Source organism: Loa loa (assembly GCF_000183805.2).
Source record: "Loa loa unplaced genomic scaffold supercont3.3, whole genome shotgun sequence".
Lineage (NCBI taxonomy): Eukaryota > Metazoa > Nematoda > Chromadorea > Rhabditida > Onchocercidae > Loa > Loa loa.
The window spans coordinates 401,158-422,886 of NW_018108183.1; the positions used below are offsets into that span (position 1 = coordinate 401,158).

General features: G+C 34.2%; 4 protein-coding genes across 4 annotated transcripts in view; 1 reads left to right on the forward strand and 3 right to left on the reverse strand.

Annotated features, from left to right (window-relative positions):
• The window catches only part of LOAG_16426 (UPF0378 protein), a gene marked incomplete at its 3' end in the record, with an annotated part of 20,143 nt that extends 12,198 nt beyond the window's left edge, over positions 1-7,945 (forward strand). Inside the window, exons 31-50 of the mRNA XM_020449079.1 lie at positions 255-434; positions 659-856; positions 975-1,084; positions 1,429-1,528; positions 1,877-1,955; positions 2,012-2,178; positions 2,332-2,518; positions 2,713-2,843; positions 3,292-3,459; positions 3,657-3,751; positions 4,006-4,098; positions 4,343-4,423; positions 4,585-4,674; positions 4,741-4,837; positions 5,140-5,227; positions 5,450-5,619; positions 6,184-6,330; positions 6,585-6,725; positions 7,684-7,782; positions 7,901-7,945. Of these exons, the coding sequence (XP_020307450.1) occupies positions 255-434; positions 659-856; positions 975-1,084; positions 1,429-1,528; positions 1,877-1,955; positions 2,012-2,178; positions 2,332-2,518; positions 2,713-2,843; positions 3,292-3,459; positions 3,657-3,751; positions 4,006-4,098; positions 4,343-4,423; positions 4,585-4,674; positions 4,741-4,837; positions 5,140-5,227; positions 5,450-5,619; positions 6,184-6,330; positions 6,585-6,725; positions 7,684-7,782; positions 7,901-7,945 (2,466 nt within the window). The remainder of the gene's footprint in view (positions 1-254; positions 435-658; positions 857-974; positions 1,085-1,428; positions 1,529-1,876; positions 1,956-2,011; positions 2,179-2,331; positions 2,519-2,712; positions 2,844-3,291; positions 3,460-3,656; positions 3,752-4,005; positions 4,099-4,342; positions 4,424-4,584; positions 4,675-4,740; positions 4,838-5,139; positions 5,228-5,449; positions 5,620-6,183; positions 6,331-6,584; positions 6,726-7,683; positions 7,783-7,900) is intronic.
• Positions 7,946-8,301: 356 nt separating this feature from the next.
• On the reverse strand, positions 8,302-10,433 carry LOAG_05099 (28S ribosomal protein S2; the record flags this gene model as incomplete). The annotated part of the gene is made up of 5 exons (XM_003140636.1): positions 8,302-8,514; positions 8,892-9,048; positions 9,520-9,683; positions 9,869-9,971; positions 10,303-10,433. The coding sequence occupies 5 exons, from the start codon at positions 10,431-10,433 to the stop codon at positions 8,302-8,304; spliced, it is 768 nt and encodes a 255-aa protein (XP_003140684.1).
• Positions 10,434-11,522: 1,089 nt separating this feature from the next.
• LOAG_05100 (hypothetical protein) lies at positions 11,523-18,950 on the reverse strand. Its single transcript, XM_020446766.1, has 16 exons — positions 18,782-18,950; positions 18,440-18,505; positions 17,971-18,155; positions 17,566-17,697; positions 16,969-17,070; positions 16,564-16,703; positions 16,242-16,348; positions 15,737-15,924; positions 15,251-15,417; positions 14,854-15,019; positions 14,299-14,471; positions 13,846-13,928; positions 13,412-13,554; positions 13,024-13,184; positions 12,435-12,627; positions 11,523-12,103 (listed from the first exon to the last, which is right to left on the reverse strand). The coding sequence occupies exons 1-16, from the start codon at positions 18,939-18,941 to the stop codon at positions 12,038-12,040; spliced, it is 2,232 nt and encodes a 743-aa protein (XP_020302931.1). The 5' UTR covers positions 18,942-18,950; the 3' UTR covers positions 11,523-12,037.
• Positions 18,951-19,327: 377 nt separating this feature from the next.
• Positions 19,328-21,729, reverse strand: part of LOAG_16427 (hypothetical protein) — a gene marked incomplete at its 5' end in the record, with an annotated part of 4,763 nt that continues 2,361 nt past the window's right edge. The window contains 4 exons of the mRNA XM_020449080.1: positions 19,328-20,415; positions 20,502-20,665; positions 20,916-21,132; positions 21,430-21,628. Coding sequence (XP_020307451.1) covers positions 20,951-21,132; positions 21,430-21,628 — 381 coding nt within the window. The 3' untranslated portion in view covers positions 19,328-20,415; positions 20,502-20,665; positions 20,916-20,950. The remainder of the gene's footprint in view (positions 20,416-20,501; positions 20,666-20,915; positions 21,133-21,429; positions 21,629-21,729) is intronic.

Genomic DNA, 21,729 nt, shown 5'->3' on the forward strand with positions numbered 1-21,729 from the left:
ATATATATATATATATATATATATATATATATATGTATATGTATATACGTGTATATATATAAGTATATATATATACATATATATATGTATATATATATGTATACAGTATTATATACCTGCTTACGAATACTTTTAAATAGCTGCTACATTTTATTGATAAGAAGTTCGCGTAACAAAAGCACTGTTTGTTTTTTTAACTTGGTTGAAATGCCAATGACTGTTTGGCATAACATTATCATTTTTTATAGTTTTAGGATGGAGTCAGCAGACGACGAATTGCTAAATGGTCAGTTTTATACGTTTCAGCACAGCTTTTAAATGCACAGATTCATCTTTTTGGCGCTAATTCACAAAACTTTGCTACTCCAATTGATGACAATTCGTTTTTTATTGGATTGGATCGGTTGTCTTACACACGAGAGGCGCGATCTAAGGTTTTTTCTTACAACTTCTTTTTCAAAGATACCAAAAATACCGTACTTTGTTTACCTAATCATATTATTCCGTAAAGTACTGACAAAATGATTGCGACGAGTTAATTTTGTGTTGGTAATCAGCTCGATTTTTATTCAGGATTTTTCGATTATTTATTTCTTAATTATCTGGTAGTGAAGTTATTTGCTGGATTCATGGGTTTTATTTTGTTTTTTGTTTTCAGAATGACACTAATTCTTCCAGTAACAAGAAGATCAAATTGTTGGAAAGTGATGAAGCGGTGCACCGGCTTACAATTCATGATCTGCGTGCTTCATGGACTCCGGAAAATCGTGATACGTGCTTAGCCATTGCAGATGGGGTTCATAAAGCCCATATTTTACGACGTATTTTAGGAACAGATGCCCTGAAGACACCAAGTGTTAGTCCTAAGTTTTGTTTCTTTTTTTTAATTTGATGTTAAAGCAGCAGTTTAACAACCAATGAATTTTTTGAAGGATTTCCGAGTTAAGAAGCTACGACGATATTTTTTATTACAGTTTACGAAATCGGGAGTTCTGCCGCCACCTTCAGCTGCTTTAAATGGTGTGAATATGGCGAAGTCAACCGTCTCAAGATTGCAGTCTGATTCTGAAAAAGCAACAAATCAGTGAGTGCTTGGTCTTTTTTCCAACTGTAGCACGATAACTGCTGGCGTTTGCATACCGTATTGTCGATGTTGCTGAAACATTTCATTAGCATTGATACAAAACTTCTTGTTTGTAGAATCTAAATATCATTGCATAAAATGTAATCCAACATACCTTACTTAACAACAGTAGTAAACAGATACTTAAAACTGAGTGCCCTCAACAACATCAATAATATTTTACACCTTCACTGTTTTTTACACTTGAATTATCTACAGATCTATAAGTCTTGAAAGACGTGCAGTGGTTTGTTTTGTTTTACTTAGTTTGATGACTGTGGAAAATGTTTGTTAGCTATTTACAGATCACGATATGGTTCTGATAGACGGGTAACAGAGGAAAATGATATGTTGCAGCGATTAATTGACGAAGCGAGTACGAAACTTGTCGCTTACGATGAAGAAGTCCACTTTTTTGTTGTTCTATTACAGAAATATTTATTGTTCAATGATATGATGGATATCCTTTTTTTTCCTAAGTAAAGCTGAAGGGGAAAGCCTTATTTGATCTCTTCACTGCATAATTCTTATTGTGAAAGTTTCCTTCCATATTCCCACTACAGATGGTAATGGTTATATTTATATTTTCTTCTAGATGCCCTGGATATAGGTAGACTTCGCAGATTCCGACGCGGTTGTTAGAGATGAAAGTTGGTTTTAATAGTTTTTTAATAGTTTTAATAGTATTCCTCTTGGAGTACTTCATCTTACGTCATGTGTATAATTTATGATTTGTGTTTGCATGCATTTCAGACAACTGACATTCCTTCGGATATGTTACAAGGAATTGCACTGTGTACAGCTGATGATGTAGTGCTGATCAACTGGCAAAGTAAGTCGCATATTTTTCGATATAAAAAATAAGTTTAAACGTGTTTCTCATTTCAGTTGATCTTATTAATAGCCAAGCCGTTTTACGCGGAAAAGAAAAGGATGGATTTGTTCTACTAACAGCTGCTCGTGCATCTGTAACGCAGCGCATCTATGCATTAGTTTGGAAAAAATCACAGTTGTTGAGTAAGAAGTCATGGTGTGCAACACTTTCCGGAATGCAGGTATTATTTTCCTACTTTTTTTTTGCAGAGGCATCATAAACAGACTTACCATAATTTAGGTAGTGGCTTAGGCCGATTTTACATTTTATTGCGTGCTCTTTGTCGTCTTTATACGAAGAAAAAAAAATCAACTGAAAATTGATAAATTTTTAGTATTTCGCACCTCTGGTAATGTCTCAGCATCTCAACCCATCAAGTTCTCCTTCGGAATCAATTCCACAAGGACTCCACTGGTTAAATCGGGATATCATTGAAGAAAAAACGTGTAGTGATCCTAATATCAGTGATCGCTTGAATCCTTATATCAGCACTGGAGAAGCTGTGGGTGGTGTAGTTGTTGGTAAACAGTTTTTCATTTAGCTATTTTCGCTATTTTCGATTTTATCTGTGTAACAATTTCTATAAACTGAATAAAAAATTTGGAACAAATGATTGGAGTTGAATATATTGAATCAGTTCTCTTGACGGAAAAATTTTCTGGAAATTTTTGGAATGCTACTTAGTATCTCGTCATGAATTCAAGCTTTATTTCAGATCATGGTAATGTGGCACAAACTGAGGGAAAACTACAGCTACAACGAGTTGTTTCGAGATGTAGCTGTCAAATGTATTTTTGCTATTTTTCAGATACATTGGATCTTGATATGCATGACATTCCTTATTCGGTATGCTTTATAAAGTAGTATGTAAATGAGATTGTTTCGGTGATGTGCTCTTAGCAATTTTTTGTGTTTAAACAGTAAGATAATTATGAGCTTTGCATTGCGGTGAAAAATATGTTGGATATATTGAAAAATAAGTTAATGTTACTATAATTTGGAGAAATTCAATACGGAAATATTACGGTGTAGTTGTTTTTTGTCCATTTTACAAATTTATTACCCTGCAATTTTCATAGATCAACGATACGAATGAAGCAGGCGGGATTTGGGGCCAACCAGAACCGGTTGATTGCTTTACCTTGAAACATAACATGCTAGAGGCAAGATTTTCAATTATTCTTATCTATCTGTATCAGTTTTTGTTCATTTATTTTTTCATCTCCACATCATTTATTATTCATAGTGTGAGGACCTGCAATCTCACTGCAGTGCAATTTATCCCTAATTTCAGGTCAGCACGAATCCCGAACAGTACCAGATGGTGATGAACATTATAAACCAATTGGTTTTATTTGTGGATCCACGAAAGAAAGAAAGTGATCGTCGGCGACAGCGACTGCGTTTTGAGTTGCAGCTTAAAGATGTTGATGAAGTGAAATCGGCTATTTTTTCCATGCAGGTCTGTCTTTCATGGAGGAAAACGTCGAAGTTGCTTTACAAAATTTATTCGATTCATTATTTATTGAATTTCTGCCTCAGTTTTTTTTTCAACTGAAAGGAAGGAAGACATCATTCTAATCATCAGGCTTGCTTTGATTCTTTTTCTTTTTTTTTGGTGTCATTGAAGCATTCTTCATTATCATTTTTCACAAATAGGCAGAACTACGAGATGTTATTGCGGTAATCCGTTCATTGGAAAGACGTTTATTTTTCCTGAACAGGCAGTTGCAGGAGTCTGGCAATGATACTGCGTAAGTTCCTTTTCCATATCCTTAATAGTTGCATGTTTGAAGAAAAGTAATATGTGGACGAGAGATGAAATAAATGAGTGTGGTATGAAACAAATGGTTCTGGAAAGTCCTGCAGTAATGGAGACAACAACACGGAAATTAATGTTTGAAAGCAGATTTGCTGTTACATTACTTTAGTTTCTCGTTTTTTAGCTATCTTGTAGTTTAGTTTGTAAAAGACTAATTTATTTCGTTCATTACTCATTACTTTTTAGGATATTGGAGGCCAACAAAACTGTAACAGCAGAAATCGATGAAATGAAAAAAAATCAGATTGTTCTATGTGATGAATTGGCAATGACTATTAGGTAGGTTTCAACCTTTAGCACAAATTAGTATAATTTCCATGTAAGAGTCTGTGGGACTTGTGAGACTTGCCGAAACGGTAAGCCTTATGGAGTTTATTTAATTCTGCTGAACTTCGCAACAAGTTTATGCTGATTCGGCATAAAATATAAGCGCAGGCAGTAAATATGTAAATTAGGATCTTCATCCATCTTCTAAAAATTTTTGTAATACTATGCTATTGTGTTCCATTTCATTGGATTTCAGTTGTTATAAGGAAAAACAAGTGGAAAGGATGCGACAACTGGTTAATGCTGCTGAAGAAGAGCAAGCCGCTGTGGCTAGAAGGTTGTATTTTTACTTTAGTAATTCAAATTGTAAGTTATGGGCAAAGTAAACGTTTGTAGATAAGCTTTAATTTCGAAATAAATTTGCAAATTTCAGCTGCACATATTACTCAGTGGCTTTTTCCAAATTTGAACATTGTTTCGAAAGTCGTATTTTTTCAGATTTGAAGTTTGCTTTGAAGATTGTATTTGGAGGCTTACAGAAAGTGACGGACAAATTGCGCTTGCAGAAATGCAAATACGGAATTTTCTGTAAGAATTTGTTTACAACAATTTTCATTTAATAAGATATTGTTCGTTCTGTAAATATAACTGCAGGTATACACGTACGGCGCGCATAGATAATTCTGGTGAACATTTGTTAGAAATTGGAACTGTGCAAGTTACCAATCTACTTCCAGATACCCTTTACAAGGTAATTGTTTTGTGAACAAAACTGAACTCGTAACTCCTAACTTCTTTTGCTAGCTGTTTTGCTCGTGCAGAATTACGTTGATGGTGGGGATAAAAACTAGGAATAGTTGTATTCTGTGTGCACTGACATTTTAGTCTCATAAGAAGCATTGTATTAAAAAAAATGTTTTAAGATCTTAAGAAAACATATCAGTTTTTTTTCGGAAATGAAAATTGAAAATAATTGATTTCGTATTTTATTTATTGCGCACTAACTTTGCTGGGATGTCAGAAATTCCCATCGAACTTTCTCTGCTTTTCCAGCATACCCTGCAAGCTCAAAATACGCCACGAAGGAAAACTGAACGTCAACCAGCATCAATTCGTGTTGTTTGTCGAGAGAAGGCACCGGGTATACTTCGTCTTATGCTGCGAAATAAAAATTGGCCTTTAAAATCCTTCGGCTCGGTTTTCTCTATTACCTTCCACATGAAGCAGTTTGAAGTTTATTTTGGATGACATTTCTTCAGTTCTCCTTTCATTCTTTTAATTTCGGATGATGTTTAACTATTTAGTTCCCTTCCTTTTCACTGTATTAGGTTATCAAAAACGTTCGATAAGGGAATGATTTTAGTTGGTGGGATTTCCGTCAAGGAACATTTCGAGATTAATGTTTCACCCATGAACGCTCAAATTACTTATCGATTCTTCGAGAAAATGATGGAGTACTTTTTTCCTGGTAGAAATATCGATAAAGAAGACCAACGGAATCTTGACACAAATGAAGAGCAGCAAAACAATCAAGTAGTTTTTTTTTTTAATTTTCGAGAAAGCTTTTTTTAGTGGATCTGTTATGTTTCTGGTTATGTTAAACATTTTTTGCTAAGAACAGTGTTTCCTATCCTATTTTTTCGTGTCTATAAATCCGTACACTTAAGTCGAATTAAGTCGACTTACAACTGAAAAGTGAAAATAATGCTCAAAATAGGCTAAAGATTTCAAAAAAAAAAAAGTTGCACCAACGATGTTCTACCCACTGAACTGTCGTTCGGTCCTGACAATCGTGATTGTCGTAATCCAGAATGATTTTATGTAAATGGATCTGATCTGTGTATTACTTTTCAGTTGTAAGTCCATTTTATATAAATAACTTGGATAGAAGCAAAATTCCTCTAACAAGAAGGTTATTGAGCTGATTTTCGTTGAATACGGGCGGGAGATTGTATTTAAAGATGAGGAAAACAAAAATCATCGTCTGGTATATTAATAGTTAATACATGATCTGGTATGATAGAAGCTAGTAAAATATGGTTCTAATTTCTTGTAAAGTTAATGAATCTGTGGACAACTTACTACATTTCTTCGTAGGGTGTATCAGTTGGGCAATGGTTACGCGGTGCGATGAACGGTTCATTTCGGCGAACGAATGATTCCAGTCACTTACGTGATGATATTGATCGCATGAAGGAACGAGCTCAAGAAAATAATGTTTTCCTGTATATCAAAATACCTGAAGTGCCTTTCATTGTTTCATACAAGGCAATATTTTGTATTGTGCTACTAATGAAAATTTTATCTGCCCATTTATTTACTTCAGCGTTTTGCAAAAAAAATGAGCGAATGTGTTTCTGAACCTTTTATAAACCTTTATAAATGGAGTACTGGGTTTCACTGGTAGAAGTTAGTTAAATTTTTATAGTAATTGATCTAATGTTTTCCCTTATTTTGCAGATTTTGATATTCTATAATTTTATCTTTTGCTTTTTTAGGGAAACAAAGAGAAAAACATTGAAGATGTCGATCGATTTCAGTTGGTTTTCCCGTTGTGTGAATATCATGAAAAAAATTGGACTTGGCTAGATCTCGCTTTGGCAATCAAGCAGCGTTGTCGACGGGTACTGCTTCAACAGGTCGAATATTCAATTTGCTTTTCTCTCTAAGGTTTTTCAGCTAGTTGACTATTTCTGTTGCTGTACTACTTCTTGGTTCAATAAACAGTACAAGTAGGTTTGTTGCGAAATTGTTTTTCTGCTGAACTCGTTTCTCGGCGATATAGATTTACTCGGGATGTAATATTGTTCTTGCACAGTATTACTAGTCAACAGCAAAAAAAAGGTATTAAATATATATGTCACACGATGAATTGGTAAATAGTGATAAATGAGTTTATATTACTTGCTTTTTAACAAACTCCTTGTCGTTGCTTTGGACAATAATTTGACTGTCGGTTAGTTGATAGGTCGTTGAGTTGGGAATACGTTAAGGGAAATGTATTTAACAAATAGAAGAATATCGTAGTTTGTTATCCAATGGTGCGGATATGCGATGTCGTCGTTTGCGGTTCAGTCGTGGAGAATAAGCGAAGAGGATCTATCCGGTTGTAAAAACTCTCGGGATTTTTTCATGTATATATATATAAGGATTATTAGGGAGGAGTTTTGTAAGCTCCATCGGGGCTATCATGGAGGTATGGCTAGTCTTTGGCACTGTCCATTGTGTAGGTGCTGAAACTTTTTTTGTTTTACGTTGTCCATTGTTAGCTTATATCCTCTTCATTGCTTTAATTTCACTTACAAGATTTCGTCACGCCGTTTGTTGGATATTGTGGAAATTTTGTTTGAATATAGCTTTAGTTCCGGTAATCCAAAAATTTGCATTATGATTTTCGGAGTTTTACCGATGTATTACTTCGGTTTTTGAAGTCAGGTTTAGACTCGAGACGAAGTTGGGAGAAGCATTTCTGCCGTTCCTAGGAAAAGTTAAAGTAAACCTTGTCATTCTTTTAATCCCCTTAATCATGTAATTTCGATTATTTTCGGGATTAGGTTGACGAGCCAGTATTTCTTTGATAGACTCATTCTTTTTTAGTTCATGAAGCAGAAATTATTGCGAAATCGCTTAACAGGTGTAGAACATCCATCAATCGAGATAGATGAGGATGAGAAAAAACGGATTGTTCTTGGGACAGTAAGTTTCTTGTTGTATCACGACAGTTTGTGATCTTTTATTGAACTGATCTGCTTTGATGCTGGTTATGGATATTGATTTTTGGTACGATATCTCATACTCATAAGATGACTTTCAGACTGCCGCTCCAGTAAAGGACAAGAAAAAGAAGAAAAATAACTGATAACTATTGTGATTTTTTTCCAGTGAGTCTAGTTTTTTTCAAAAAAAAAAAAACTGTAGAAACATCACGTCATAGAACCTCAAACTGTGATTTGGTTGCCTCTGCTGATATGCTTTGTGCTGATTTTGTCAGTCCTCCAGTATGTTATCTCCGATACTGTCAGTAAAGCATAAAAAGTACAAAAATAGCAACAGCAAGTTAGTTAATAGACTGGTAATTAACATCAATATACCGGTAACACTGATAGAAGTGCATGACTTGACTTTCAAAGCAGTCAGATGTGCAACAATGTTTAGCTCTAAACGTGCTTCTGATGGAAAGAAATCCTATGCAATGTCACGTCCAACTCAGAATTTTTAATTGTCAACAAGTAACGACCGCCGTGATTCTTTCCCCATCTTAATGGCTTTAACGAAACAATCCATGAAATACTGTACACTGGACGTCGAATCATCATTTCCGGGAATTGGATATGTAATATAAGTAGGGTCAGCATTGGAATCCACGACACCAACCGTTGGAATTACCATTTTTGCTGCTTCGCGTACCGCTGGATGGGTTTCTAATATCTGGAATACTTTTTATGGAAATTGAATTTCATAAAAGAGTGCTTGTTTCATATATTATTTTAAACGATAACTTCATACTGTACTCTACGACGTTTTCTTTCGAGTTCAAAAAAAAACTGTAGAAACATCATGCGATGAAATTCTTCGCCGTGTAAGATTGAGAGATTGGAGAAAAAAGTGGTTATTCTCGTAAAGTATTTGACATTTTATTTGTGGGATCATTTAAAATATAGTCCAAGTTTTAAAAATTAGATTGGGTTTCCAATATCTTTTCGTATTCCTCTCGACATGTCATACAGCATCAACATGAAATTAGAGAAGAACAGCGAACACAGAACAAAAAGAGAAAAACAGTATCAAAATGGAAGAAAACAAACCGATGTTAGCGTCGAAAGGAATATGATCGTGTCGGGTAGACGTATCGGTGCACCAAATAATGCTTTCGCATTAAGTAAGGTATCTTCTTTCCAACCACGTACGTGCGCAAACTCGTCTATTTCTAGAGCTTTTCGCTCGACCATTAACATATTATTTCTGGAGAAACAAATATTACACTTACATGTAGTTGATTTCAGAAATAGTTCTAAACTGGATCATCCAGCGCAGCATGAAACCTTACGCTTCCTTGACCAATTGATTTTAAATCAGCCCTAAAAATGGATGGCCTGAGCGGAGACTTATACTCAGTATTTGGTTCATCCCACAGCGCCAGTTTTCCTTATCATAAGTGATCTACTTGGAGCACACATTCAATGTCTACGCTTCGTTTAAGCAAGCGGGACGTCATACTCACTGACAGTTTGAGTTGACGACGTTTCGTCCCACAATTCCTTTCTGTTCATTTGCTTTGTCGAATATGACTGCTTTATTACGTACTACAGCTATTCTGAGGAAAACTTCAAAGGGAACTAGCTACTAGATAGTTTGATTAGTCACTCGTCCCTATACCAAAGTCAGACGATCGATTTGCACACCAGAATCGCTTCGGAGTTCTAATTTCTTCACCTTCCCGTCGTAATGAATAAGAACATTCCACCACGCATTGCCATATGAGCGACAAAATTTAATGCCGTAATCAAGCATTCACGCGTTTTCTGTAAATCAAAAATGCAAACGCCTAAACGCTCGCCAAATAATGACCATTTCATTCTTTCGTTCACTGTTCCGACCTGTAAAAACAGCGTTCAGTATAACGTTATCAAAGAATCTTCCCTCAATGAAGTTTAGCAAGAAGGTTCTTAACCTGGTCTCCCATTTTTCCATAATTTCTTCCCTAACCTTTTTTATTACACGAGAAGACGTAATCTCTTTTCATTATGACGTAATCTTTTCATTTGAAATGTTATTAACTTACCTTGTGGCCATAGTGTGCACGTGCATGAAACAAATCGTCTATTTTAATCATCTTCTTGAAACCGAAGTAATCGCTCTCCTTCAATGTATCATCCACATAGTCCCTGGAGTAGAAATATATGTCTGAAGAACTGTAAAGTGCATCAATATAGCTCTAAATAATGCTCAAGTTTTGGCTGATGTTCAAAATCCAGCTTACGTTGTTCTGTAATATTAAAACACGACGCTTTAGCAGAAAAAAATACAATTTATTATGTCCCAAAAATACGGTTTGTGATGTTGTCAGGCTTGCATTAAATGAGTCTTTTAAAAAGAAATTTGCAAGCGTAATTTGTAAGCTATAATAAATATACATTGGAAAACGAACTTGCGAAATCTTTTTATCTTTTTAGCTGGAAAAATGTCTATGCACTAACTGATGCAATAGAAACTTACAGAAGAACAAACGGATGAACAGTAGCCTTTTGAAGCGAATCAATATCCGGTTCTTTCACCACTGATATATGCGGTCGTAAACAATGCCGGAATGTCACACCAAATCGTCGAAGAAATACAGATTTGGACATAGCACCAATAGTGTCTACTCGAAGATTCAATCAGTGAGCGTGATTCTATGTTTGTCTTAAGCACTACTGGGAAGTTAACTTCGAAGAAAATCCACATAAGACGACTCTATTGGAAACTATCGTGTAAGACAACGACCTGTTTCGGAGGATTTTTTGAAAAACTGCCTTGACTTAATCACGTAGACAAAATCTGCCTTTTCGTACACCCACATAGATTGCTATAATCTAATTACTCAAAAGTCCTAAATGAATACTTGAGAATCTCATTCGAAAACATATTCCAATACAGTTTCAAAGAATTTCAGAACAATCGACTATTAATACACTCCCCATCCTTCCTTCTCAGAATCAACAACAAAACGACAGGTAATTTTGATGATTCTTGATTCTTTCAACGATCCAGTAATTCAGCAATGATGATGACGAACACTATGCTGGTTACTACTAATAAAATCAGTGTGTAAAATACTTTTATTTTAACATCATGTGTAAGTAACCTCTAAACGAAAACTATTGCACAGAAAGGACAGAGTAACAGGTAAATACTATCATACCGATTTTGCATCAACCTTTAACACCTTCTAACACCAATCGCCATCACAATCGACAAATCTGCTTCCCTCCCACGCGAATCAAATATCACTTCTGAATCAACGACAGCGAAGAATCAGAAGTGACAAATTCCAGCCCATTCCACCCATATTCAAATTAAAATATTCAAAGCAAAAAACTAGAAATATTACCATTTCAAACAATTGAAAATCATAGTTTAAAAATTCTATGAACTACTCGATAAGACACCTTAAACAGTTCAACTCAAAAATATCCTAATATAAATGAGCAAATAAACAAAGTTGAAAACAAAATATAACGGAAATGCAGTAATAGCTAGCAGTGAAGAGTGAAGACTTAATTTCAGCTTATTACGTAGCTTCATTTGAAAAAATTCAGCTAAAAAAGCTTTCCAGATAGAAATGTACAAGTAGCGTATTTGCACCCGTTTACCAAGGAAGCTTTACCAGAAATGAAAACCAAATTCCTATGAAATAAACTCCAAAAACAATTTCTACAAAATACAATATTATCTGATATGTTGAACATCATTTTACGATGCGATACTGTAGCATATTTTCATATCAGTACCACCGAACAAGCATAGGAAGCCTTTATAAATGTGAAAAACATATCGAAACCTGCAAAATTCATCCTGAATTTCAAATTCCAATTATTAATAAATCAAATGGAAAATGCTTACGTATTCATATTCGGCGCACAAATACATTACTATCAAGGAATCAGTCGCAATAAACATCTTTGTTGTCGAGAGTAAATTTCAAAGTTAAGTCTGATGTGAACCATCTGAATACAACATTCTATTTTCACTTCACACGAATTGAGTGAAAAGTTCCATGGAAAAAGGAAAATCAACACTTAAGCATTGGATTTTCATAAAAAGTGGCACAAAACAAATTATACAAGAGAATATTCATCAGATTTGATGAACACTAATATGTTGCAGAAGAATATCAAAATATTAATTCCAGCAACATTAAATTAACGCAAAAAAATGAAAAGGGAGAAAAATCCATCGCTGCTGCATTTGATCAAGTAATTTTGAGCAAAGGATACATGTATGATGAGTCACCATTGAATACGAAACCGATCTGAGACTGAAAAAACGATGAAATACGATTGTAAGGAATAAAGAGCATCTTCACTGCTAAATCCATATTTCGTAAGAATTGAATTGCTTCAACTTAATTGAATGCCTTGAAATTAACAAGTTAGAGAACAAGCCAAAAGATCAAAGTAAGTGCCTCTTCCATTGAAAACGTTATGATACTTTTAAAGTTATCGGTCAAGATCTTGAATCCGAAACAAAAATTATAATAAAGCAAAGTAAAAGATTCCCTTTTTCCTGCTCTTATTTATCTTAGTCACGATTTAAATAATTGAATTTAATATATTACATGATAGTCACTAATAGATCACTAAATTTACCTCATTTTTACTGCCTGAAGAGATTATTCGCGAAACAACAGCATTATTTTTACATATTCGGGCAATAGCAGCAGCTTCCTGAGCGATCTCATCATTACCACTCAAACTTTCCAACTCACCTCGAGCCCAATCAAACGCATCCGCTGCAATTGAGAAGCATTTAGCTCCACCAAGCGCTCGCAACGATTCTACCCTGAAGTTCAGTTAAAACTACAACTCAACACTAAAAACAAGGAATTATTATTTCAAATCGCTCCAGAAACCAATGTTCAAAAACTTATCAAATGCTAGCTCATTCTCTAATTGAAATGATGAGAGGAATTTTCTTTCCCTGTCTTTAAAAATTTCATAAATCTAAGGGTAAATCAGAAAGCATACGATAAATTTCTTAAAGAAAAGATTACTGAAAGTGAGGTAAAATTCATTGTTCTATAAAGTGTTTATCCTTAGTTCGTTTATCCGTATTTCCGAACTCTGATTTTCCCTGCATAAAAGCCTAATCCTCAGATTATTTTATTTTATTCAGTCTTATACGGAGTATCAATTTTGAAAAATGTTTATGCCATCGGAAATTACACCTAAAAGTAACCTTGAGATGTGAATATACTGAGCATATTCGACAAAAAGAGCGATGCGAAAAGTAACAGAGTTGAGCGACGAAAAGGGTGACATGCGATGCTCGAAACGAGATTGTTCCGTATTCGATAAAGGCATTCGAATCTTACCTGCTGCTATCAAAGCAACTGCTGCCTATAATACATTCGCACATCCTCTGCTTACATATCGGAACAATTATGGATTAATCCACACAACAAAAGTGCAGTTCAGATTCTCATCCCTTTTGTACCACCACATATTCTATGCCAAATTAAACACACGTAGAAATAAGACACGAAGTCTTACTTAGGCACAAGGAAACGTTACATATACCGATTATGTAGCATTGAAAGACCAGACAATGCACAGAAATAGCTAACCATAAAGAATGCTTCGGCTACTTTGGCTTGTGCTCGATAGAATAATAAAAATCTCTGCTTTTCTACAGCTTTCTTCTTCATTTCAATTTCTTTCTTACATTTTGCCAGTTTCTTGCGATCACTTTTCTTCCGCACTTTCGACACTGCAAACTTACTTGTTTAACATTATTTTTTAATTTGAATTTCAAATAAAACATCACAATTCTTCCTTGACTGTCATCCTTCTACCGGATCACAATGTATTTTTTACTCAGTAAAAGCTATGGGTACATTGTACATTATATAGATTTGAATATGAATGAATGAATAAATAAATAAAACAAATAAATAAATAAATAAATCTATCTATTTCTCTCCCTCTCTCCATATATATATATAACTCAAAGAGATATATGTATATATGTACATATCTCAAAAAGTGCATAAAAGCTTACTCCTTTTCTCTCCAGCAGCTACGAGCGTGACAGAACGATCTAATGTATTCACTAACCATTTAAATACAATTTCACTTAAATACCTGTAAAAGAAGTCAATTTTTTCAGAAATAAAGAACAAATGCAGCAAGTAATACAAAAAACTAAAACCAGCGAAATGATTTAATAACTTCTTGTACTAGTTAATTCTATTATCCTTCGCACACTAGCAAAAAGCAACAAATTTCTTCATCAGAATTTTTTATTTTAAAATCGAGAAGTTATTCATCCTACCCGCAGCAAATCTGAGAAGAAAATCCATGCTATTTTTGTAGCTGAAGGAAATTAGACGGATTTGTAGCTGAAGGAAATCAGACGGCTGGATTGAATCTAATTCTACAGGATTTATTTCAAGAAAAATTTCAGTTATAAAAAGACCAATAATTGAGGGAAAAAACTAGAAGCAACACTCACCAATAAACATACGAGTACTCAAATGAGGCGAAGAGATCGAGGTAAAACGATAGAAAGAAATGATATTTTATAAGAGATAGTGTATGCAACATCACGAAAGACGTCAACGAGAGATTTATCGTTGCTTCCTGGCCAAAGTAGTACAAATCAAATGCATTCTCCGCACGTTCAGCCTAAGAAAACATACATATACGGCATATTTTAAATAATATGACTTGACATACGTTCAACTTCCTTAGTGAACTGCTTTATTTAAAAAACTTTTCCAATGCCATGAAGCATATACAGTTTGAACAAATGTAAAATACCGGTTGATACTTTTGACTTGATACTTTCAAAGTATCAAGCCATACTTTGACCCACCTCGACACTGACTGAAAATAGACAATAGCGTTTGTTGCTGGTCACTTTATCAAGCTGAATTGAGCTTCAGGAATCAAATAAAAACACCCACTACTATTAGATCCCATTAGTCAACTACTAGGCTTGCGAGTTTTCCAACAGCTCCAAATTACCAAAATGGGTTTGGAAGCCATTCTACAAAGTAAGAATAACCTCAGCTTGTAATGTTGAAAAATCCTCAATACAGCAAACAATTTTTTCGCGTTGTCTAGCTGGATTCAGTCCAAACATTTGAATTACACCAAGGAAAACTTTCACTGAATCGTTCACAAATTCTTCCCAGCATTCACGACATTGTTCTACGCTAAACGCTTGACTCCTGCAACAATTCAAGACTACTCAAGCCAACAAGTGTTGCAATAACAATGCTTACCTAATGATAAGCACAGAAAACTTCTTTGAATTTCACACTATGTAAAAAAATAGAAAAACCTCTGGTTTTTATGCACAAAAAACAGATCTACCCAAAAAAATTTTGCAGAATTGTTTCGAAATTTATCGAAAATAGAATAAGAACACTGGTATTTCAAAAGAGCAAGAATTAAGTTACACTGAATCAAGCACTGGTGGTGCAGCAAACATGCGAATTGAATCAACGATAACAGTGGAGAGCTGCACACGTCCCAAAATATTGTCATCACTAGGAAACAGGACCATCTGCAGTAGCGAACGGGTTAAAACACAACTGTCTGCTAAACTAAAGGTTCGCAAATAATCCTGAAAAATTGATAGGTCACAAAATTTTAAACCAATCATATATATAATTCTCTAGTTTCTAATCTGACATAGTTTTATAATCGTAGAACATGATTAAACAAATTTTTATGTACTATTTAGCACAATGATAAAGCTTATTTCACTGTTCCTAATCTCAGTTTAAAATGAGAGCAGAGAAAGGCGAATAGGAATTTTTGGAAGTAAATCAAAGGAATAGGAACAATATTCAAGATCATACAGTTTTTAATAAAGTTGAAAAACTCTAACAAATTATACTCTCTTTGGTAACTCTTATTCTCACAACAAATAAAAAAATTACAATGATATCTTCAATATTGGAAACTTTTGCAGGCAATTCGGTTGTGATGGATGAAATTTTCGAACAAAGCTTTTTTAAATATCGCATAGTTTCCGCTCGATTTATCATCTTTGTAATACGTGGAAATGTTGGCGGTAACTGCCTTCGATTTATGTCGGGCTCGAATGCTGGTAACCAAGCATAATCTTCTAGAGAAATAAAAACGTCAAAATAAGTGAAATTTGCAATAACTCGTTGCCAAAAATATCGAAAGTCTGATAAGCGAATGAATTAAGCGAAATGAAAGTTGGTATCACGTAACTGTTCAAAAAAGCAGTTTTCAGAAATTTGAATAAGCAGTGTAAATTTGAATAAGTAGTGTCCGTATAAAAAAAATGAACAGCTGAATATTTCAGTAGAATTCAGAAATACAACAAACTTTATCTGAGAAAATATTATCAAAATTTCAGAAAAAATTTCCAAATGGAAAATTAAAACCAAAAAATAGAAGCAATATATAAAATACCATCATCCTTTTCCAGTGGTTGTAACCCCAAAGACATAGTTGATTCCATCTTGTCCAATAATAAACAAACAATGTTCAGATGTAAAGCACATTCCTCCAGATTGGGCCTACAGCTTGCTACCTTTTTATTAAATAAGAACTCAAATTCATTGAATCGATAATGAAGAAGGAAATTATAACTTTTCCACAAGAAAGAATTGCTCAACATACGAAATCTAATTAGTGGATGAAAAAACAGAATAGAATAGGTCTTTTTCATAAATTATATGTCTATGTCAAGTAATGAGTAAAAGACACCTATTTCCCAGAATCTTTGGCATACCTGAAGCAATTACACGAATTTGATCGGGAACAAGAATTCGTAGGAGACTGAACCAATAAACTAAGTGAAAGAAGCATAAAGCGAATGAACTGTATGCGATATAACACGGCATCCAATAATTCCTGATTAGCTGGTTTTTGCTGCAACAAAAAGCAATCCTTCGATAATGAATAATGTCTTGGCATAATTACAAGCTGCTAATGTAAATACACCGGTTTCAACCTTTTTACTTCTATAAATAATTGAAATCTGTTGCCGAAATCGTCTAGTTTCGACATCTTTTATATCCAAAAATAGATTATACTTTGGTTTCACAATTTTTTCCTTTACTGAAAACCAAGTTTCCTTGAACAAATTAACAATTTATGAATCGATGATTGTCATAGGACAATGGAATAAGCCCACCTTTATTCTTCTTTGCAAATCAATTTCAGCTGCTTTCAGTGAGCTCGTCAACTTAGGTATTGGCAACAAATGAAACTGTGCTGCATACCCATTAAAATCTTCCTAAATGAATTAGTTTCAGGTCTCACAAAATCCATATATTTTTATCGCCGCTGACACTAAAAATGATCTGCACCATATGTTCATCACTGCAAAGTCTTTTCCTTGACACAGGACAGCAACCAGAATAACAAATAATAAAGGTTTTCTGATAAGAAGCAGAAGAAAAAAGTCAACAAGTGAATAGTAGGTTCTTAGAAAGTCATTACATCCATTGCAGGGGTAGCATGATACCTAGAGTTGAAATTTCTAATTATCAACAACGTTAACTTTAAGTACTCGCATCGAACAGACTTAGCTTTGCTAGAAATGAAAGGCTGTTGTACTACCTTCAGCTTGTAAGGTTCTGGTGAAACTATCTTTATGTATGGATCCTGAAAATTACTACAATAACTCAAGAGAATATCATCTTTTTGCTCCCCATCAAAAGTATTTTTTTTTAACGACCCTGAAGAAAACGCAACAGTAACTATTTCAAATAAAGTAGGGAATATGTACTTCTTCATAAACAGACGCCATTTGTATAATATGACGAAAAACTGTTGTAAGCTCCAAGACACCATATGAAAAAGCTGATAACACAGAATCGGTTACTGAATCCATGTGATTTAAGAAAACGCATGTTAGCAACTGCAAAACACGATCACTACAATGGAATATAATATTTTAGAAATGGGAAATAATGGCGGAGTCTTCTCACGATATAATTGCCATGAAGATAAATTTAAGTAATAAAATAAAAGTACATAAAGCTTGAATTAACACTTGACATCCATGTGTTTTCTTAAATAAATTCTAGCAACATAGTAACGATGTAGAGCTATGTTTTCATGTAAAAAAGAAAAAAGAAACATAAAAAATTTCGTGGAAATGTATTTCTTACCGAAAGACTTTAATGCTCACCGTTTGTGCAATGGAATTTCCCTCAAGCCACGAAATGAGTGAAGCTAACATAGCATCCATTGTTGCTATCATTTCCCGTTCATCCATATTGGTGATGTTCAGGCGACCAGTTGCAATTAAACTTTCAAAAGCTATCGACGGATCAAAAGGTTTCATCCCAATATCCATCTTTGGATCCATAAGTTCTATAACGTTTCCTTTTAAATGCTGTGAATCCTTTGCAAAAAAATCAACCAAAATCCACAATGAATCCAGAAAGTATGGATTCCTAACAATCTTAATAATTTCAAAGCAAAATGAAAAAATTAAACTTTGCGAATGGAAATTTTCGAACCATCACATTACCGTTTCAAATAATCAAGAACTGCTTTGGAATTTAACAAAAAGTTTTGCAACGCTCTTCACAACCTAGCTGTCAAATGGTGATACCGAGTATGATCAAATCAAAACATGCAAATAAGAAACCAACCTATTGCACTCATTGCCTCTGATAATTGAAAATCATCGGCCATTACCAGTTCTCCATCATTTAATTCTAAAAATTTATGTAAAATAATTAGTAATGATACACATTCTACTGATACGTTGCATTATTTACATCATAAATATGTTTGCTCAACAAATGAATAATCCACATGTGGGCGGCAAACTGAACTCCCTCTTTACTTTCTTCCTTCTCCTTTAAACTGACTTTGAATACTTCAATCAATACTTTTCCTCCCTTCTTCTACTCTTCCAATCTGATTTTTTTCTCGATAAAATTTAAAAGTATTAAATCTTCCCAAGAAAATAAGCAAAAACTGAAACTCACTTTTACATTCCATAAAAAAGTCATCCGTAATATCAACTACTGCTAGAGGTTCAGGTTGTGATGACGGTGAGTTTGCATTATTTTCTGCACAAACAAGAGTCATACCATCAGAAATCAACCTTTGGAGCTCGTTAGACTGCACCTCATCTTTCCCACTCATCCTGAAAATCTAACTTCTATAAATGTCATTTCTAAGTAGAAATGTTTTGAATCGCTGTAGACTTAATGTTAAATGCGTAGTATAACTACCGTAGTGTAACCAGCACGACACCACCCCACGAGCACTTATATTACCGCTCCAGAAAGCACAACCCCACACCCCACAAAATTATACTGCTTCACCTGCTAGGTCCAATGAAAACAGTAACGGCTACTCTGGCAAGAACACAAATCGAAATTAACAAGAAAAATTGCTTTCTTCACCCAACTAATAAATTTTTTCTCTCATCAAAAGAAAAAAGAGAGATAAGCTGCTTCCACACTTTGCTTCTGATATATACTGATATGGAATGAATAGGTAAACGGACATCATCGATTCATGAAATGCTTTTACTTTATTTATAAGACGAAAAAATTCTCTGATACATACCATGTAAAATCACATATCAAATAAAAAAGAAATAATTCTCTCCATGGTGCCTAAAAAAACAGTGTGCAATAATGTATCGTCGAGGTAAGACGTGATGGATTGGATGATCTAGTATATATGGAATTAAGCTAGTTAACTTGGTCAATTCCATACAAGTTAGATTATTATTTTTTAAACAACTTTAGCTTCAAGCGAATATGCCGAGTGGGATGTACAAACGCTATTAGAGACAATCAGTTGCTGCACTTCTTAAACATCTAAACAAAATGAGGATGTGAAAACTTCAGAGATAAACAGTATGCAATGAGTTCATCTTCTATCTTTATAAGTAATAAACATGAAAAAATATGCAAACATAGTAAGAGTTAAAGACAACAATTTGTAGTTTCTGCTAAAAACAATTTGATATACTCACACAAGGCAATATTTCATGCGACAGTTGCTTGGTAAATGAAATTCATTTCATTGCAGCAGCCAGTCCAAAAGAAAATCCAAAATAAAAACTGGTAAAGCATTGCAAAACATGGAAGAGTTCGTAGATAAACTTTCAATAATGTATACTGCTTCTCGAAAAATTACACTATTTGACGAAAAACTGGCTTTCTCTATTTTTTCGGAATACCCGATGAAATCAATCGGTATATTTTTTACACTAATCATATCTCCACGTCCCTTGATGGTTGAACAATTATTAATCACTGCCAAATAATCTTTCGCTTGGCGTAACAAGAATATGCAGATAAGAGTGGAAGCATAATCAATATGAATCGGACAAATTAAAGAAACCGAAATGATGCAATAGTATGGGTTTAACCCTAGTTAACTAGAACAAAAAAGATAATTTCTTAACATTAATAATTAATTCGGTAATCTTATGATCCTGAGCAAATGCCAAGTACATTTCAATAAGTGATATGATCTTTGGAATGAGGAATAAGCAATATGTCCAGGCGAAACAGGATCCAATCTCAAACTCGCATGCTAAGTTCACTGTCTCAATACGCCCAATTTATTAGAAAATGCGACTTCTAATCATTGTAATAACCTGCAACATTAATCAGCATTAAAGAAAAGAGCGGCAACAAATTAACATTCCATGAGTATGAAAAATTAATTCATAATTTTGCTAACTTGAGTCGCTGAATAGTTTCCATGTGTTACAAAATGTCGAAAAGCTATCATTTCGATGAAGCGAAATAGACCCTTTCTCATTGAAATTCATTTTTTCCTTTTAATTGAGCATATCTTCTTAATTGATTTATTTCTAGCACATGTTCAAGACTTCTTTCTATTGCCTAAATTAGAGACGGACATTAATATATGGGCAAAAAGTGATAACAACACCAGATAACGATTAGAAAGTGCTGTGAAGCAAAAATCGATTTTTCTTCAATACTTGAAGATCACATTTCTTATCTTTTACCTTGCATCCATGCTAATTTTGTCGTACTTTTGCATATTGGAAAAAAATTCAAGCCTCGCTCGTAAAACATGTAAAATCTCACAAAACTTTAAAGTACAGAAATGTTGATGAGAAATACAAACTTTACACAGCGTAGAAAATGTAGATAAAAGTACTGCTAGTTCTCTCGTCCATTTACAGCTTTTAAAGCTTGTTCGCAAACATACAGATCCTCGTCAACATTTTCATTATATGGATCGATCAACGAGCACACCGCATCACCCAATAACCGCTCAATTACATTGGCCACTGGAAAACGCTTTCGTTTCCTCCGTTCTCGTTCCCTACTTCGTTCAAATTCTGAAATGATTAAAATATATGCAGAAAGAGTAAAAAATATCGCAGTATAATTTTTTGATGGACATGATGTTGATTGAAGACCTATATCTCTTCCCTCTTGCCTCCACATTCGTACATTCTTTAACCGTTGTTATTCATAGAATGCAAAGAGATAATGTTTCAGCTTTACTTTAGAAGGGTTGCAAAGACAGTTCTTGTTAATAGAATCTTTCAGAATGATATATCTGCTTCTGGAACAAAAAAGGTAATACCATGGACACATTATTAAGAAAACAGTGAAATGGGGAAAAACAATACCTCGACAAAAATTTACATATTCCCTCGTGCATCTTTTCATGTCATCATCCAGCTTTCGCATTCTTGTCCAAATATCTGTTTCGATCTTTTCATAAGCCATCCGCTTATTGTTATTCAAATTCTGTTGGGCACACTCTAACTGACCGATGGTACGCCTCTTTAACGATTCGGTCCGTAGTGACCGAATAATTTCAATGTACTGAAATGTGCTTGTGTTCAAAACAGAAGTGTACTTAAATTAATCAACTAGTATTTACGTCTGAAATAAATGCATTGATTTGGATTAAAGCTTTATCTAAC

What these genes read in the sequence shown, in the direction of transcription:
- LOAG_05100 (XM_020446766.1), bottom strand. Translation starts at nt 18,941, where the DNA reads ATGAGTGGGAAAGATGAGGTGCAGTCTAACGAGCTCCAAAGGTTGATT. An exon ending in AATTCGTGTAATTGCTTCAG is followed by an intron (nt 16,349 to 16,563) that starts GTATGCCAAAGA and finishes AGCAAGCTGTAG; the next exon opens with GCCCAATCTGGAGGAATGTG. An exon ending in ACCACTGGAAAAGGATGATG is followed by an intron (nt 15,925 to 16,241) that starts GTATTTTATATA and finishes TTATTTCTCTAG; the next exon opens with AAGATTATGCTTGGTTACCA.